This window comes from Rhodamnia argentea, chromosome 11 (genome assembly GCF_020921035.1).
Source record: "Rhodamnia argentea isolate NSW1041297 chromosome 11, ASM2092103v1, whole genome shotgun sequence".
NCBI classification, from domain to species: Eukaryota; Viridiplantae; Streptophyta; class Magnoliopsida; order Myrtales; family Myrtaceae; genus Rhodamnia; species Rhodamnia argentea.
This window is the reverse complement of record NC_063160.1, coordinates 21,964,993-21,983,934: the sequence shown is the minus strand read 5'-3', so window position 1 is coordinate 21,983,934 and position 18,942 is coordinate 21,964,993. Positions and strand designations below refer to the sequence as shown.

General features: G+C 42.8%; 6 protein-coding genes across 6 annotated transcripts; 2 read left to right on the top strand and 4 right to left on the bottom strand.

Moving 5' to 3' along the window:
- Positions 1-616: 616 nt before the first annotated feature.
- LOC115735860 (auxin-responsive protein SAUR68-like) lies at positions 617-1,188 on the bottom strand. Its single transcript, XM_030667288.2, has one exon. The coding sequence runs from the start codon at positions 1,117-1,119 to the stop codon at positions 667-669; it is 453 nt and encodes a 150-aa protein (XP_030523148.1). The 5' UTR covers positions 1,120-1,188; the 3' UTR covers positions 617-666.
- Positions 1,189-2,756: 1,568 nt separating this feature from the next.
- Positions 2,757-3,802, bottom strand: LOC115735849 (auxin-responsive protein SAUR68-like). The gene has a single exon (XM_030667275.2). It carries the CDS (start codon positions 3,294-3,296, stop codon positions 2,844-2,846), a length of 453 nt encoding a protein of 150 aa, XP_030523135.1. The 5' UTR covers positions 3,297-3,802; the 3' UTR covers positions 2,757-2,843.
- A 300-nt stretch (positions 3,803-4,102) lies between these two features.
- Positions 4,103-5,214, top strand: LOC115735850 (auxin-responsive protein SAUR64-like). The gene has a single exon (XM_030667276.2). It carries the CDS (start codon positions 4,652-4,654, stop codon positions 5,078-5,080), a length of 429 nt encoding a protein of 142 aa, XP_030523136.1. The 5' UTR covers positions 4,103-4,651; the 3' UTR covers positions 5,081-5,214.
- An 870-nt stretch (positions 5,215-6,084) lies between these two features.
- On the top strand, positions 6,085-6,825 carry LOC115735782 (phosphoprotein ECPP44-like). The gene is made up of 2 exons (XM_030667177.2): positions 6,085-6,264; positions 6,490-6,825. The coding sequence occupies exons 1-2, from the start codon at positions 6,085-6,087 to the stop codon at positions 6,823-6,825; spliced, it is 516 nt and encodes a 171-aa protein (XP_030523037.1).
- A 320-nt stretch (positions 6,826-7,145) lies between these two features.
- LOC115735780 lies at positions 7,146-10,023 on the bottom strand. The gene is made up of 3 exons (XM_030667175.2): positions 9,412-10,023; positions 8,810-8,995; positions 7,146-7,723 (listed from the first exon to the last, which is right to left on the bottom strand). Exons 1-3 carry the CDS (start codon positions 9,877-9,879, stop codon positions 7,436-7,438), a joined length of 942 nt encoding a protein of 313 aa, XP_030523035.1. The 5' UTR covers positions 9,880-10,023; the 3' UTR covers positions 7,146-7,435.
- A 3,931-nt stretch (positions 10,024-13,954) lies between these two features.
- On the bottom strand, positions 13,955-15,375 carry LOC115735779 (signal recognition particle 43 kDa protein, chloroplastic). Its single transcript, XM_030667174.2, has one exon. It carries the CDS (start codon positions 15,178-15,180, stop codon positions 14,065-14,067), a length of 1,116 nt encoding a protein of 371 aa, XP_030523034.1. The 5' UTR covers positions 15,181-15,375; the 3' UTR covers positions 13,955-14,064.
- Between the last annotated feature and the right edge of the window lie 3,567 nt (positions 15,376-18,942).

Sequence of the window (18,942 nt, the reverse complement as noted above, 5' to 3'; positions counted from 1 at the left end):
TTGATCTCCGGAGGGCATAGATGAAGACTTAAAGTGCTGTTTAATGACAGAGAAATTCTCAGTTCAGAGACTTTTATAAAAGCATGGTTAAGGCGCCGCAAAATCGGGCTTGATAGGTATTTTAATGGGAATAACCGTATAAATCTGCATGATTAGTTATTGTCTGTTAGCATCTATCAGATACCCTGTGTAAGAAAAACCACTGTAATTTGCATCTTCAGATAACAATCTGCCTTGGACCAGACACAATTTTTAGCGTGCTCACTTCTTCACTATTTTCTGTCCAGGTTGTTGACCCACTTTATCTTCAACATAATGCCAATGATCACATTGTAAGAAACGCGATTGATGATGATTCTTAAGTTTCTGACAGGAAGCACATTTTTGCTAATCCTATAACTATGTCAGCACAGAGCCGAAACATTTGAATAATGACAGTAATGGTTTGATTAAATACCTCAAAATCTACCCTGCGAACTTAGCAGGTTGATATATTACTTTTTGGTTGCATGGATCTGTAGTGCAGGACATAATTATCTGAGTTAAAACCAGCTATCACAAAATGCTATGATGATTTAGGCCATACAGAAACGAATCAGGATAGTGCATATATTGCGGCAAAACTACTTTCATTCATCTACTAAGCACTGGCATGTGCTACATCTGTCAGCTACAAACAAGAATTTCTGGGTTTTCTAATGCTTGATTGAAAGTTGAGCATGATGAGCAGCTTTGTCTGGTGAACGATATAAGCAAAGCATTCTCTTGGTCCTTAGCCAAGCCTCTTGTAATTAATGAAATTATGTACTCCATGGATAGCGCATCTATTGGAAGCATGATTGGACCGTCGCATGGAATCCCAAACTCCTCTTCTGATACTCTAAAGAGCTCCCTCACTATGTTGTTGCTGAGAAACGAGAGAGGGATCACGAAGCGCCTCTCATCTGTTGTATAGACAACGAAGTGACCCCTCTGAGCAACTGATGATCCATTTGCATGTGCTGAAGCGAAGTTGCTGTTCGTCCGATGAAAAGAAATTCTTTTTCTTCCAATTGCGGCCATCTTGTGCCACTTCCTTGCCATTTGAATCAGCTTCCTTGTGCTTATCATTTTGTTCATCTCCAAGAAATTCTCAACGGAAGAGAGAACTTGCTTTTTGTTGAATTTGAGTGCTATTTCTGGTTCTGCAGAAAGTATTGGCCTTTCCCGAGATTTATACTGACAGGGCTAACGAATTGGCATTACGTATCTCTCTCCATTGTGAAGTTACATGGTAAGCAAACCCATGTGGTCATGTTGATAGTGGACTACTTTCCCATGTGGTCATCTTTTTGGTTCTGTGGGGCTCATGAAGACAAGATTGCATAACAGAAGAGAAGGATTCTCTTGCTATTTTGCAAGTGAGTTTAGCTACAGAGTAGGGTCCAGGTCAGTTTGGTTGTCCACTTGATTAACCCCATTCTTTCCATGAATCAAGATCAACCACAAATTGCAGAAGGTCACCGGAAAGTAGTCCACTATCAATTCCTGCCGGTTCTTGTATTATCAATATCAACAGAGGCATTGAATCATTTATCAGACATGCCGGGTCACATTGGCGAGCAATGCTGGTGGACCCATAAATTTCTGAACTTTCAGTAGGTGATATGTTCAGTCTTCCATCTTCTGTACGGTTGCCAGAAGACATTTTAAATAGCAGTATGAACTGATGAAAATGAACCAATGCCACAGGAAAAGGTATATATCCACACCATGCACTAGTTTAGGCAAGCTGCAAAATAAAAAGAAAGAAACAAGAAAGAAAACATTCAGTGGGGACATATTGGCTAATGTCAGATCCTTTTTCCTATTTCTGCATGCAAGATCGAACAAATTTTTCCAATAAGGCACTTGAAAATTTTCATTATTCAAGAGTTATCCAAATTATTCGAGGAAGAGTTTGGACTATCGAGTGACGGACCCATGGCTTTGCCATGTGATGCGATGTTCACGGGTGAAATAGTATGATCCAGCGTCGTGTGCTAACGGAGACATTAAGAAAGCTCTCCTCATGTCTATTACAACGAATACATTCTCATCATCTTACTCTCTCCAACAGAGTCAGACCGTACAATAATTGCTAGTCTGTAGCCATTGATGCTATGTGTACATTATTTTTTTCCATCTTTTGAGGCTTGAAATGTATATATTCACACAATTGTTCGAGAAATTTGCAGTTTCTAATCTGTAGTTCTACAAAATCTAATAAAAATGCACCTTTTGATTGAAATCTTAGAGTTCAACTAGCTTTTCATGTCAAACTTACGAAGAAGTAGACGATAAATATTTTTGTCGTTGATAGTACAAATTCAGAAGGTCATAGTAACTTCGGCAATTAAAAAATCCAAAAGCTATCCATCTCTTTCCACAGAAAAAAGGAAAAATGGGAGGTTGGATAATTACTATCCACCTCATCTTCAACATAATCCCGATGATCAGATAGCAAGAAAGACGATTAACGATGAATTTTTAGATTCTGGTTACAGACCTTCTGCTAATGCTATGAATAGTTCGACAATTGGTGAAACAGTTGAATATTAAGGTTGAGTCTTTATTGACTATGTTAAAGTGGCCCCGTATACTTTTTTTTCGGTCGAAGTGGCCCAGTATACTTAGCAGGCTTACATATTACTTTTTAGTTGCAGCGCAGTGGATCTGTTATGCAAGACATAAATGATCCAAGTCGAAACCAGCCATCACAAAACGCTAGGATGATCTAAGCCGAAGGTAAACGAGTTAGAACAATGCATATACTGTGGCAAAACTAATTTCATATCTACAAGATACTGGTATTGTTACATCAGTCAGCTACAAACAAGAATTTGTGGGCTCTCTAATGCTTGATCGAAAGCTGAGGATGATGAGCAGCTTCCTCTGGTCAAGGACATAAGCAGAGCGTTCTCTTGGTCCTTAACCAAGCCTCTGCTAATTAACGAAATTACATACTCCATAGAGAGAGCATCAATGGGAAGCGTGATCGGACCATCCCTCGGAATACCGAACTCTTCTTCCGATACCCTGAAGAGCTCCCTTACGATGTTGTTGCTGAGATATGAGAGGGGGATCGCAAAGCGTCTCTCATCCGTTGTATAGACGACGAAACGACCCTTCTGAGCAGCCGATGATCCCTTTGCATTTGCTGAACTAGACTTGCTGTTCGTCCTCGGAAACGTGATTCTTCTTCTTCCAATGGTGGCCATCTTCTGCCACTTCCTTGCCATTTGAATCAGCTTCTTGGTGCTTATCATTTTGTTCATCTCACAGTAATTCTCAACAGATGAGCGAACTTGCTTTTTTGCTGTGGATCGGAGTGCTGTTTCTGGTTTTGGAGAAAGCCCTGGCCTTTATCGCGTTTTATTCTGGGAGAGCCAAACAACTTGGCATTCAATGCATCTTTCCAACGTGAAAACACATGGTAGCAAACCCATGTGGCTATGTTGAGAAAAATTTGATAGAGGGAATAGAATTTTGGTTCTGTGGGGCTCATGAGTACATGATTGTATAACCGCAGAGAAGGATTCTCTTACTATTTTGTGAGAGAGCTCAACTACGAAGTTGGTCCAGATCAGCTTAGATGCCCACTTGATTGACCAAGTTCTCTCCTAATGAATCACAAGATCAACCACAAATTGCTCAAAGTCACAGGAAATCTGTCCATAATCGGTTCCTGCCAGTTCTTGTATTATCAATGTCGACCGACACATTGAATAATATATCAGAAACTCCTGGTCGCATTGGCAAGCAATTCTGCTTGACCCAGAAAACTCATACATTTCAAGCACACGGATAGGTGATATGCGCGGCTTCCCACCTTCTGTAAGGTTGGCGGAGGACATTTCAAGCACATAGATAGGATTGAACCAATCCCACAGGAAAAGGTGTTAGGCATATTGAGGAAAAAAAACGAAAGGAAGACAGAAACCATTCATCAAGGGGACAGATTTTCTTTTTCCTTTTTCTGCTTGTCCCCTCAACATTTGCAGAACCTGAAGACCCTCCATATGATTTTAACGGGGCCGCAAACATTAGTGAAAGCTTAAAGAATCTGAGCCATTCAGATATTGCATCAAGTGATGATGGCCAGATCTAGGAACAACCATCAGACTCGGCTAGTTTGAGCCACATATTTTAGGGCTTGTTTGCAGGGAGCTTTATGATATCCTGGGTCCGGCAGTAATGTCTTGCACATGCCCTAAACTTGCCAACTCCGTTCACTCACAAACCACCAAACTGTCTTTACCAGCAAGCGACACTTCATCCGAATAAAGGGAGTCTGCAAAGTTAATTTCATCATTTTGTCATTCTTATGTGGTTTGCAGAACATGGTGCTACGATCATCCCAAGCCACGGAAATGCACTTGCTGGAAGATGAATTGATGGCTTATCCGAAACAGATATTGCCACCACCCTTGATATTCCCTACCATTACCCAAATCACATGGCTCTGCACCATCACCAGGTGGCTCACATTATTGCAGTGTCTGCTGATGCACTTTATTTAAAGGACCCCCATAGTCCATTATCTTCAACTCACCACAACTTTGACATTTCAAAGCTCTCAAACTAGAAGAACGATTTTCCATTTCTTCTTCCTCATTCCAGCCCAGAGAAAATGATCAGCACAAAGAAACTGCTCAAGATTGCAAGAAAATGGAGGAGAGTAGCTGCCATGAGTAGGAAGAGAATCCCATTTCCAAAAGTTGGTGGACACAAGGAACTGCAGCTCGCCGATAGAGGCCACTGTGCTGTCTACACGGTCGACCAAAAGCGGTTCGTGTTTCCCATAGGGTACCTGAACAGTTGTGTCATTCAGGAGCTGTTCAGATTATCCAGGGAAGAGTTCGGACTGCCAAGGGACGGACCCATCACCTTGCCATGTGACGCGGCGTTCATGGATTACATAATTTCAATGATCCAGCGGCATACTAGTGCAGAAATCGAGAAAGCTCTCATCCTGTCTATCGCAACCAACACATGCTCATCATCTTACTCTCTCCAGCAGAGTCAGACCGTGCAACAATTGCTAGTCTGTAGCCATTGATGCTTTGTGTACTCTTCTCTTCTCTTGAGGCCTTAGAATGTACATAATGAGAAAATTGCAGCAAAAATGGCAGTTCCTAATTCGTATTCCAACAGAGTCTATTCAAAACATATGTTTAACTCCTAGCAGCATTATGTCATATGCTGCTTTTTTTTTTTTTTTGGTAAGGTGTCATATGCTTCTTTTGTCTTAAAAATAACGAAAAACAGCAACAACTTTGCCTTACATTCTTGGCATTGGTTACCAGTAGTAATGGCCTGGTTGGACCATGACACTCTGAGTTGCTGAACCCAATGATGTTACAATTTGCTGATCTCGAAAATCCATCAGCTTCACCTCTTGATCAGTGCAAGAGACAGCCGTCCAAACCGACCATCCTTTAGTTTTCTCCTAACGAGCACGCTCATGCTCACCCATAACACAACACGTGCCTCTTTCAATGTTTGTCCGTATGGGGTCTGCACACAGACACAGTTCCCTCTTCTCAATGCATGTCCAGTGCAAGAACCCTGAGCTGTTTCGGAATCTTCCCCAGTTTTCAAGTCACCAAACTCTAATTTGGTCTGACATGTCCAAGCTTGAACTCCAATGAATGAGGCTGAGACCTCCAAATTCTCACCCAATGATATCTTCAATCCACAGGCAAATTATATTAACCACAATGCATAAACATGTGAAAACCATGTTCTTCATGGCATGATTTAACGTAATCTCCATCGGTTAGTGTTTACAGTAGGATGATTGACCTGATTTATTACAACATGCATGAAGTAAATCTTTTTACCTTTTAGACCAGATGGGAAATTATTTCCATCTGCTAAATTAACTCATGATGTAAACCAAACTGCGCGTGCTGGGTAGTGTTCTCTAAAACTGAAGTTGTATGCCCTGGCTTCTTCTATAAATACCAGTTCAGAGAGCAGGCTCGTCGCTAGTGTTACTCACTACAACAACAACGCAGTTCTCAAAAGCTTTCCCTGTGCTTCATTGGCAAAAGTTACACAATGAGTCATCAACAACCTCAAGCCCCCGAAAATGGCAACACCACAAATGTTTCTGTAGAGAGAACACAGCATGAGATGACCAATACCGTAGTGGATGCAGAAATGACACCTATGGCTAAGGATGAAGAAAAGCTAACTCTCGCCCAGGAACTCCAACTTTCCCACGGGAACTCGAGCTCGGTAAGATCATAATAATTTCCAGTTATTTCACAAGTCGTATGTGATGTCAAGACATGAAAGGATGAAAAACTGGTTAATTTACTTCCCAGACAAAAAAATAAACCTAGTTATCTTTCATGCATAGTCAAATGCTTAGTTATCGTGAAAGAAAGCATGAAGTGAGAAAGTTTCAGCCATCCATATGCAAATGACTCATTATGCTCGCTTGTTCTCAAAACTTTGAAGTCTGGCGATGAAGAAGAAGCAGGGTGCGAGAAGAAAAAGAAAAAGGACGCAGCTAAGGAAGAGCTCGAGCACAAGATAACAGATGAGGAATTAGAAGCAGGTAGGGAGCTTGAAAAAGAGTCCTTTCCAGGCAATAAACCTGATGAAGCAATGCATCTGGAGGAAAAGAACAGCATTTTGGAGAAAATAAAAGAGAAGCTTCCTGGTCATAGAAAAGATGAAGAAGTTGCACCCGAGTGCGCTCCGGAGAAGAAAGGGATCCTGGAAAAGATCAAGGAGAAGATCCCCGGTTGTCACAAGGTCGGAGGCGATGCTAGGAAGGATGACTGGCAATAATCTATTTACTTGCTAGTATGCGCTGGGTGTTCTAACTTCTAAGCAATATTCTTGCTGTATGCTGTTAGCTTTTGTTCATATTTCCTACCTGTAAGACTGTTTGAAATGGGACTTCAAGGTAATTTCTATCACTTAACCAATGTGTTTTTCTGTCTACCCCAAAGTGTTTTTCATTCTAGGACAAGGAGAAATTATGTCCCCATTAGAGAACAACAGAAAGCTTTGATAAAGCTCCCGCTTGCGCAAGTATGTGCTTTCAACAGAAAGCATGAAAATGTGTTCACAAAAATCCTAGGCGTGTAAGCAGAAAAGAGAACATATCTCTCAAAAGCAGACAATGTTAGCTCCAACTCACAGTAAGAATCATTTGAAGCACAATAGCTGGCTGGCATGATAACATTGAGCTTCTTTGGTACGATTTGTCCCAAATAAATACTTGTGGTAAGAACATCGAAAATAAGAATCGCTATCGATATTGTCGTTGCAGATAGGCCGCATAAAATCTACAAGGCTAACTCCTCTTTTAGCAGCTGAAGAGGCAAAATCTGTTCCTAATTTGCTTGCGAACGAAAAGACCGTATATTTCTCAGCAATTGAAACATCAAAATCATCAGTGATAAGTACACAAATCAGCCAAATTCTGACAGTTGCCGAGTTGCTTGCCTCTTAAGGTGACTGAACATCTGATTCTCCTATAAAACTTGGACTTCACCAACTTCCCCAAGATATATGCCCTCGACCTCATCGTGAATGTCAGGTTCAATGGCACGGCCACGTTCTCAAGGTGCTCCCTGGCCATGCTGAGGACTGGGATCCCGCCATAAAGAGGAACCTGATATCCTGCCACCACCGACACCACTGTGCGCTGGCTCTTCCTTGACTGATAGAACTTCTTCATCTATTGTTTTTTTTTTCACATTTATTGCAGAAACTAAGTAAAGCTCGCATAACCATGATGGTGTAAATAGGGAAATGGAAAGAAACAAAAACTTGCTGAATTGTCCCTCTCACAGCTCAAAGCGATCTGATTCTAATGTCTTACATGAGTTCATATCTAAGATATACAAAGGAAGAGAAATGCATTTTATGTAATGTATTCCAATTGCCACTTCAGAATTTTCAATCAATACTTGTGATCAGCTTGAATATCTTATTAACCTCGCCGACTAAACAGTATTAGTTATGTGCTTTAAGCTTACAATATTATGACATATATGGGCTAAGCCATACTGAAAATGGCATTGCCTAGTTTCACATGAAAGAACAACAAAAAAAAAATCAATCACTTCCAAAATTATTTGAATGTTGTCACACCTATGGTTTTGCAAGCCCGAAATGTCTACGTAACAGCATTGTGCGCATAGAAAACGAAGCAGTAGATGATACTAATACCGAGTTTAGAAAAACCATGAAAGCATGCATGTCTTGGAACTCAATTAAGGGGAAGCAACTCCATTTGTACAAGCCTAAGTTAGTTGAGAATCTTGAGAAGAAATAAATGCAATCCTTGTCATTCTGTCCAATGTCCCATCTTTGGCCCGGCCCAACCCCGGCTAATGGTCAGTCCCAAGCCGCCCAAGAGAATCCAACGGCTACCTGAGGCGCTGTGTCTGCATTAAATACAGCTGCAGAAAGTGCAGGACCGTACAGAGTTGAGACCACAGCACGCCCCCGCCCCATGCTTTTTCCCAATTTTCTAAATTTCTCATTCCGACGAATTTAAAATCATATATTTCTTTTATAAAAGAGAAATGATGTGATTGGTCGGAATTTGCAGCTTGTTCATACGACCACTGACACCGATGCCAACAGGTCGAGAAAGAAACGACCCCCGTTTTCGGGCTAAGCAACTTTTTCGATTTCCTAATGTCGCGCGACACGAGGACGACCGGTGAAATGACCGTGCTACCCTCGCGGACGTGAAGACCGGGTGGAGGCGTAATATTTTCTCGAGAGAGAGAGAGAGAGAGATTCGATTGCTTACGTGTCCGGAGGCGAGCTTGAGCTGGAAGTAGTGGAGATCGAGCGGGGAGGAGGTGACGTGGACGCCGAAGAATGTCGCGGGGTTCCTGTACACGATCCTGACCGTCGAATTCAGCGTCAGCATGTCTGTTGGCACCCCGCTCGGGTCGTTCCCGGCTTGCACGTTGAAGCTCTCGAACACCACGTTCTGCCACCAAAATCAAGAAAACCACCCCCGTCCATCATCCTTAATTCATTACCATGTCATCAACATCTTGAAAATCCAAATTTAATATTTGATTGGAGGGACTTTTTACGGAAGTTTTTGAAAATTTTTTTTTTTATGGAAATTTTAAACCAAAACTTGGAAAAAAAATTTTTAATAATTCTTGCTTTTCAGGGGGCCAAAAGCGGCAGGAACTTTCCATGTTTGCAATAAACAACGAATTAAAGACGAGTAATCAATTCGATCAAAACGGAAAGAAGATTTTCGCTGTCCTCCGCTTCAATGCCGAACCGGCAGAGCGAGTCGACCCGCCGAGTCACCATACCCAACTCACTTCCCCTCCCCCCAAAAAAGGAAACTCTACGCAGAAGAACCCAAAACGCGCATTTCGCATTTACCTTGACGACGATCTCGGGCCTGTAGCTCTTGCTGGCGCCCCACAGAATCAGCGAGAACGCCGTGAAGAGCGAGACGAACAGCAAGACGAAGCACACGTAGAGCCTCGCGCCGTGCCAGCCCGAGGAGAAGCCGCGGCCCTCCTCGTCCTCCTCGTCCTCGTCCTCGATCTCCTGCCCGCGGTGGAGCTTCCGCCACGCGCCCCCGTGCAGGTGGCGGGGGTTGGTGTTCTTAAGGGAGGCAGAGAAGCGGGAGGTGGAGGACTCGCGGGAGTGGTGGATGGGGGAGCAGTGGTAGTAAGGGTGGGTCGGGGAGCCCGCGGGGCTGGAGCCGTAAGACATCTTCTCGGCGTCGTGGTTGGAGGGGCTCTGGACGTAGTAGAGAGGCCGGCGGGGAGACCGCGGCGGCGACGAGGAGGCGTCCATGCTCGTCACCTCCGAGTCCGACTTGGCGTGAATTGCGAGAGGCATCGTGCGTGCGGGAGGGGCTTTTGGTGGGCAGAGGGTTTGCAAGTGCGGAGTGAGAGAGAATCGCTGCCGAAGAAGGTGATGGATTGATTTTATTTTTTCTTTTTCCTGTTTTTGCGAGTGAGGGGGGCGGAGGGTGATTTCAAGAAAGGAAGTGACGGGTCGTGTTGAGGAAGAAATGAGAGGGCGAAATAAATGGGCGGGGCTAAAAAATGATTTCACGGAAATTAAAGCACTGAATGTTGAATAATGACAATTTTATGTACTGTAAAAGATCACGGACTCTAGTCTCTTATTAGTCATTAGTTTCGTCGACAACCCTTGTTAAAGTCAGAAACATGTCCCCATGCATGGGTTCGCATTTCCTAATCTATTTCCAACGTGTAACGTGGTCTTAAATTTTAAATTTATGCAATGTGGTCTTTAAATTTTTATCCGACGAGCAACGTCGTTCCTCAACCTTTTGGAACACCTTCAATTTAGTCCATGAACTATACGAAAAATGTTTAATATTGTTCTTTCAAGAATTCAAGCTCATGGACAACATAGAACATATTCATACAATCCAGGGACTAGACTAAATATGCATCAAAAGTTCAAGGACCACATTGAACAAATTAAAATTTCGGGGATGACACCGCACATTGGGCTAAAGTTCAAGAACCACATTGCACATTAAACCAAAATTCAGAAATTATTTATGTCATCTACCCGATTAAAGGTGGGACCGCATTGTCTATGTAAGTTGTTGATTCGATTACTATTACAAACAACGTGAATTAATTGCGGGACTTTGATCTAATGGAAGATCCATAACTACTATGCACACGATTTTTAATCGGGACAAGACTAACTAGTATACATGAAATCGGAGAATGTGTCTATATTTTTATCAATTATCCAATAAATCATAGTAATAAAGCCGGATATTATTATATCAAGTCCTTTATTTGGTAAGAACTGTGCATGTCAATATAAATGAACTTAAAAATGCACAAACAAAAATGCTAAGAATCTCTCACGATTTGCTACTAAAGAAACCACGAATGTACAGGCGGACACAACTTCCAGCAATCAATCTATGATTAATTATAGTAAGATGAAAACAACAAAGGATCTTATTGCATCATTCTAAAGCCGCGGGTTTGATCATGATAACAATTGTAAAACGGTCTACAATGACATCGATGAGATAGATTGGCTAGTGAATGCCAAATCTAGTAAGAGAGAAAAGGTATGATCACCTACCTTCGCAATTCCAAAAAGTATAGTGATTTAACCCTTGTCGCCTTCGTGAAATTTCAACGTGAACTAAATAGTTATGGAAAAGAAGAGGCTTCAACGTGAACCGAAGATATATGGAGAATTCACGAAGTTTCTAGAGGAATCGGAGCTACGAAAGAGAAAGAGAATAAGAGAGTAAGGTTCTTTTAGAAATCTCTTTGCTCCTCATTCTTAGAAAACTAAAAAGATTATTTTCAATTTCATTTTATTCGATTAAAATCTGCGTTTTTCTACTTCATGGTTAAATAATATTTGTATTTATGTTGTTATTTTAGTTTTATTAACTTCAGAAGTTAGACATTAACAACTAGCTTTTGCACCATGAACATAACAAAGGCTATCATCCTTTATCCCACTCCCACATGAGATACTTTTGTTTCTTATATCCAGTATTATCCTATCTTTAACACGAATTATATAAATCTTATCCAATCTTGACTAACATCCCGACTACCAATCATAACCTTAGTATTAAATGCAGAGTTTATTACGAAAAGGATTTTCTTAACGACTGTTTAGGGCGCCATTGTTGAACGATGATCAAGGAAACTTTGCAGTTTCTAATGCGATGCATTGACGATCTCATGTTTACATGACCCTCACGAAAAATAATCTTAAAACATCACCGATGAACGCTGAAAACTTTAACGTGAAATCTTTCCTCACATCATCTCTCAACGATTTTAGTCGATCGAGGCATTTTGGCTTGGTATGTGGAGGTCAATCGTTACAATCCCACCAACTATTTACAAACTGATTGAGTCGAGGCGAGAGCTACATAGACTAAAGGTCTAGGCCCGTTGAACTTGCATCCTCTTCGAGCTTTTAACTGTCTACTATTGAACTGCATATTAGATACAATCGCGGTGTATGTATCTGTTGTTTTCTCGAAATCCATGTGAACTTTCCAAGCCTAGTTCAGTCCCGGACGACTCTGACATTGTTCAAAGTAAACATTCCACGACAAAAATCGAACTGGCAACCTCCGATTCCAAAGGCGCGATAAGAGGTGGTAAAGCGCATTTGCGCAAGGAGTCAAGAAGAAGAAAAAGAAATGTTGGTTTTGATGTGGTCCAGTCTGTCCAAGCCCCAGAAAGGACCTAGACGTTTTGTTCACGTTTTGATTGAAAATCACTGACATGGACGTCGGTTGTCCCAAGTGGAACGGTCGACGCCGACGTGGATATTTTTAAATATTTTATATAATTTTTAAAAAATCATTAAAATTTATTTTAAATAATTTAAATAATATTTAAAAAATGTCAACGTCAGATCTGTCCATGTCACGTAGGACAATTGACCTCCACGTTAGCAATTTTGAGTCAAAATTGACTGAATTAACCCAATCTGTATAAATACAAAAAGTCTTAAGACTGAATTGTCATCAATCCAAAATGTTTAGGACTCAATTGACATCAATAAAAGGTTTAGGACTGAATTGACATTAATATAAAAGATTTAAGATTAAATTGGTACAAATATAATATGTTTAGTAATTTTTATACACTTTTTCCTAGGTAGCAAAGCGCATTTGCTCCAGGAGTCGAGAAGAAGAAAAAGAAAGGTTGGTTTTGATGTGGTCTAGTCTGTCCAAGCCCCAGAAGGGAACTGGATGTTTTGTTCGCGCGACCTCCTCCCAAGAATCGCCCATTCGTGGTCGTACTCAGGCTGATGATTACTTCTCTCTTGTGCGCCGAGCTGGGTACGCGCGGTAAACAAGACCGTTTGAGCGTCCGGTGCTTGGGATCGGATCAGCACGCAGAATTGAGTTTCGAGTCTCGAACGCACCCATCAAGAATTGGGGAATTGTTTTCACTATCGTTTCAAACTCCAAGACTGCATTTGGTTGTCCGGACTTTTAACCAGGATATGATCGAATATGATATGATAATAAACCTAAGGATTTAATTATATCCCTTTTATTGTTTGGTGAACAACGGACTTAAAGTCGGATATCATTATATCATATCATATTCATTGTTTGATAGAAACTAGATATTAATATAATGATTTTCGACTTACACCATCTGGAGGCTCTTCTTCGAAGCCGATGAGGTGGATCTCCAACTGCTCGCCAAGGTCGTCCGATTGGAGTTCGAGGGGACGGCTGCCAGGAGCTACCCCGAAATTATATTGACAGATGAATTTAACGTTTAAGATGATGATTCATAACAATCGCAAGTTTCAAAAGAATTTCGCGTTGCACATGATTTTTTATGTTCGTGACAAATATAATGATATGATCATGACTTTGACAACGACAATGGGTGTGCCTTTAGCCTTATGAAACAATTAAGCTACAAATGGCTGGTTATTTTTGTTCCGTCTAACTTTAAATCAGCAACTGCTATGTAACATTTTAAACACCTTGACCGTGTCCTTACAATGGACATGTTTTTTTCACAATTTTATAATTGCTAAGGGTCAATAAGTTTTCTTTTCCGTTGATGGCCGTAGCTGATATATGATCTACGCAAATGCTTTCGCTGCCATTCTTTCTGAGCAAAGTTTGGCGGGCGTGGACTGCTAAGGTCATGACAACGTGGAGGTTAATTTCTAAGGATTTTGTCAAGAAGATCAATCCTAGACTCCGGTACTTTATCCAGCAAGAGAACTTTCCGGTGGAAGCGAAACCAGCCCGTCATGGCAACACGCTTCAGAGACTTACCTTATCATGCAAAACATCAAAATTCAACTATGCTCGAAAGTCCCCATCAAGAATTGGTAGTGAACTTTTCCATCACGGTGAGTAACTTTTCAAACTCCAAGAGTATGCGTTTATGATTTTTAACTCGGTCAACAGTAAGAATCAGAGAAACATCCCATTCGTCTTCTGCACGACACAAAATCAAACTCTAAAAAATGACAAAACAAGAAAAAAAAAGAATGGGGCCCAAACTCCCCTCAATTGGGCCCACTCCCGTTCCCTCCTTGGGCCGCCTCGAACTCCGCCACCAGCTCGGGGTCCACGTTCTCCTCCGGCTCCCACGTGACGTCCTCCATGTCCGCCCATTTCACAAGGTACTCCAGCCCCGCGTCGTCCCCCACGCGCTTCCCCACCACGGCCTCTGCCACCGCGTACTCCAGCCCCGCCTCGTAGTCCCTGGCCAGATCCTCCGCCACGAACCTCGCGCTCACCCACTCGTTCTCCCCGCCGTCCTTCCACTTCACCAGATACTCCACGTTCTTCCCCTTCCCCCTCCTCTCCATGATCTCCTGCACCTCCGCGTACTCGAACACCGCGCTCTCCAGTTCCCGAATCACCCCTTCCAGCCCCAGCCTCCTCGCGAACTGCACCGGAGGGGTCGCCTTCAGGACCTCCCGCGCCAGGTCCAGCGGCGTGCGCCCCCGGTCGTCCTCGGCCTCCGGCTCCGCGCCCAGCTCCACCAGCAGTTTCACCACCCCGGCCCTCACGTAGCCGGCCGCCATGTGGAGCGCAGTCAGCCCCCCGCTGCCGTCGCGGCGGTCGAGGTCGGCGCCGGCCTCGGCGAGGAGCTGCACGCAGGGCTCCGAGCCGAGGCCCGACACGAAGAGGAGGGCGGTCCGGCCGTCGGCGTCTACAGCGTCGACGTCGCGGAAGTCCCCGTCGGCCTCGAGAAGGCTGCGGAGGGCGGATTCGTCGGCCTTCTTGGCGGCCGTCCACCAGGGGGACTCGTACTCTGCGACGACGTCAGCGGCGATGGCCGCGGAGGGGACCCACGAAGGGTCGTGGCCGTCCTTCCACTGGATAAGGTACTCCATGCCCGGCCCGCCATCCGCGAGGGCGGCGCGGCTGCCGATGATCCTGTCGACTTCGCCGTAGGATTCGTCTTCGCCGCCGTCGGCGATGATCTGGTCTTGGAAGAAGGTGGGAGGCTTTTGGGTCTCTTGGTTTTGTACGGCGAAAGTGACGGTTGTGGTGAACTTGGGTCCCGGGGAGGAGGATTTGAGGGAGAGAGAGTGAGAAAAAGGAGGGTGGAGAGATGGCTTAGGGGTGAGTTTGAGGCGAGAGAGAGAGGAGTTGATGAAGAGAGCATCCATGGACGAAAAGGAGGAGGAGGGAGGCGGAGACGGGTGGTGGCGAGTGGTGGCGAAAGGGCGGGGATTAGAGTGGGAGTGGGAGGGAGCGCCACGTCACTTGCGGTGTCCTACTGGAAAACACAGGTTGAAGATAAGGTAACCCCATCCAATCCAATCCAATCCAATCCAATCGCATAGGCAACCTTACTTGGACTCTCGGGGTTGAGTTCATCAAGACCTAGGCAACAGATCAACAAGGATCACACGATCAAGAAGGATCGCGCTCACCAAGGCCCTCGAATCGACTCTAGAACATAAAAAGAAAAGAACCGAAGGAACTATTCATTTCATTTTGTTGCAAACCAAAAAATAGCTAGCTCTTTATAATCGATAAGTAACGAGACTTCGTCGGTCAATTAAATATTATTGTGGATCAATGAGCTCGAGGGACGAACAAAAATTGACAATTATTCTGAAAAAATCGTCGACAACAACGAGGGGTAATCGATGAACGCCATGGCCGAGCGACGACGCCTGTGGATGGTCGATAACTTTAAAATTTGCCAAGTATTGAACGTGAGAAATGAGGATGCGGTGATTAGAGGTGGCAAAATGGGTCTAGAACCCATATTCAATCCATATTTGATGGTGGTGGGTCAAAAATAGGATAACTTAAGTGCTTAAATGGGTCATAAGTGGGTTATTTAAAAATCTAATGGGTTCTAAATGGATCATAAATTGGTCAAGTAAAACACCTATCTTAAGAGAGTTATAAATAAATTTTATAAATATTTCAAAAAAAAATCGAACTTTTAATATTTTATTATAATATTAATTTTTCTTTTTCTTTTTTCTTTTTCTTTTTTCTCCTGCGTTGGCCGCCACCGGCCGGCGACGGCTACCGGCGAGCCTAGGGAGAGCTCGACCGGGCGAGATCTAGCAAGCCTCAAGGCTCTGCCAAGGGCCGGTGACGGCTATCGGCGAGCCTAGGGTGAGCTTGGCTGGCCGAGATCTAGCGAGCCTCAAGGTTCGACCAAGCGCTAGCGAGCTCGAGGCGCGGCCGATCTAGGCAAGCCGAAGCTCGGCCTAAGCGTACGAGCCTAGGGGAGCTCAAGTCACCATACGGGATCCAATCCGGGCGAGCTCGAGGCTTCTCGGGATCCGGCCTTGAGTTGCCGGTTGGAATCAAGTGAGCCTCGAGCTCACCAACATCGGGCGAGCTCGAGGCTCGTCGGGATCTAGCGTCGAGTTGCCGGCCTAAATCGAGTGAGCCTCGCCGGGAAGCGGCCGGTTGCCGAGCTTCCCGCCGTCACCAAAGCCCCGAATACCGGCGGACGGAGGAGGGAGGTTGCGGACGAAAGAGGGAGGAGGAAGGAGAAAAAAAAAAAAAAAGATAAAAGAAGAAAAATGAAAGATAAAATAAAATAAAATTTTAAAACATTTTTTTGTCGCGAAATTATAAACATTTTATAAAATTACAAAATTTAAAATATATATAATAAAAAAAACTTTCACAAAATTTGTACTGTATGATTTAGTTAAATATCATTTTTTTTATCTAGTATGATTTGGTTTAATATAGAATTGTTTAAGAAATACGGGTCGGGTATGGGTTATTGAATTTGCATTGGATAAATATGGATCAAAACGGGTTAAATGAGTTAATATGGGTCGGACCATATTTGACCCAACCCCAACCCCAACCCGACCCGACCCGTCCCACCCACTTGACACCTCTAGCGGTGATCAAGGACGCAAATGGACGCATCAAGTGCCAAGTGACGGTTGAGTGTCTTAGCGGTCTTAGAAGTCTGTAGTTTCTTATGGATAGTGATTATCAACATGCAAAAAGCATGTTAGGAGTCTCACGGAATGTGCAGTTTGTAACGTTATTTAGAGTAGTAACTGCTTGCATGTAGTTAGTGCCTAGTGGGCTACAAATGCCCGCAGTAAATATTGTTTTCCAGACACTTAAAACTAACGAAATTCTATTGTCGGTCTTTCCATCTTCTTCGCACCTTTACCATTTTAGTACCTTCATTTCTAAAGTACGTCTTTCTATTTACTTCCAATTTCCCGTCCAATATCAACGTGTCTAGAATTGACTTTTTCTATGTAATACTAATCAATAGGGCCTCATTGGTAAGTTCTAAATGATCTCGTGCATTGAAAGTTTGGAACCCATGTTTATGGACCCGAATTCATTATTAGTATGGAACAATTTATTTTTCAAGTGAAATCTCCTAATATATAAAAGGTTGAAAAAGTGCTTTCGTTGTTGTGGAATAAGAAGCCATCGTATCTTACAATACCCATAAAGAACTAGAGTCAACTTTTTGGTGAAAGATGTATATGTTTTAGTCAACTTTTTGGTGAAAGATGTATATGTTTTAGTCAACTTTTTGGTGAAAGATGTATATGTTTTTTGGTCTCGTTTCACCTTCTAGGTTAAACCCCATTTCTGGACTAACACATTTCAAGAAGGATAATTGTTCAAAAAGGCTTAAACTTATTGTATGGTGGCCAATTCGAGCCTAAACCTTTCAATCGTGCCAATTTAATTCCAAACCTTTTGACGGTTCGTTAATTTAGTCCTAAACTTTTCGATTATATCAATTTAGTCTTAAACATTTTGAAGTCATTGCAATATTAATCTACAGGAGATTGTACCCATATCTAAGTTAATATGAATTTGATGCACTAATTTCTCTTCTAGTTTAACATTATAGATCTATTAGTGTGAAAGGAACTTTTCTGCCTCATATTAATCTTCGGTATTTTTTTCAAAGTAAAATTTTATCCATTTCCACAAAACTATAAGAGAGAAACAACGTGGCCAATTGCAAACCATGAAAAATCCCAAACAATTTCAAAACAAAACAAATTCCATATAACAAGACAAATTGTTACAACAAGGAAAAATTCTAATTAAGAACTCGAAATACCCTCATTTTCTCAAATAAGCACGGAAGTGGACCTTATTTAAAAAATAAGGGCTTGAAGTGCTCTCTTTGTATCAAAAAAGGGTCTAACCAAGGGTATTTTCATCTTTTAAAATTTTTAATTTTTTTTTCTTTTTCTTTCCTTTTTTCCCCTTCATCTTCGCCCGTGGTTGGGCCATTGGTGAGGGCTGGATGGCCTTACCGGCCACAGGCAAGGTCAACCCTCGCCTAGGCGGAATAAGGCGAGCCCTAGTCCGATCTGGCTAAAGCCGCCCTTGCAACCATAGGGAAGGGTAGCCCGATCTGGAGAGGCTAGCCCTTGCCTATGATCGACGAGACCACCCAGTCCACGGCCACCGATGAGGATGAAGAGGAAAAAAAATAATAAAACATGGAAAAAATATAAATATAAATGAAAATACCATTGATTATGTCTTTTTTTGAAATAACGACGGCACTTCAGGCCTTTAGTTGAAATAATATATCCTAATTTTTTGCTTAATTCTTTTTTCGACGACCGATTCAACCTCTAAATGAAAAAGATATCATCCATTCAATTTATCGGTATCCCTAACAATTCCACGATACGCCGTCTTTGGGAGGCAAAGCAACTCATTTCTTCTCCAATGGCCGATGCGAATTGCTCGCTTCCGGCCAATCGAAAAGCGGCTTTGCCTTGCAGGACGGAAAAAGTGGAGGGAAAATTAGCCGAGGAGTGCCTTTCGCGCGATGGTCTTGACTCTTGAGCGCATTTTGCAAGACAAACCACAACCTCCCCCCCGGGTGGAACTTTCCGATTCGGCTCATTCCAGTGTGAGAACGACAACCTCGTGATCTAATT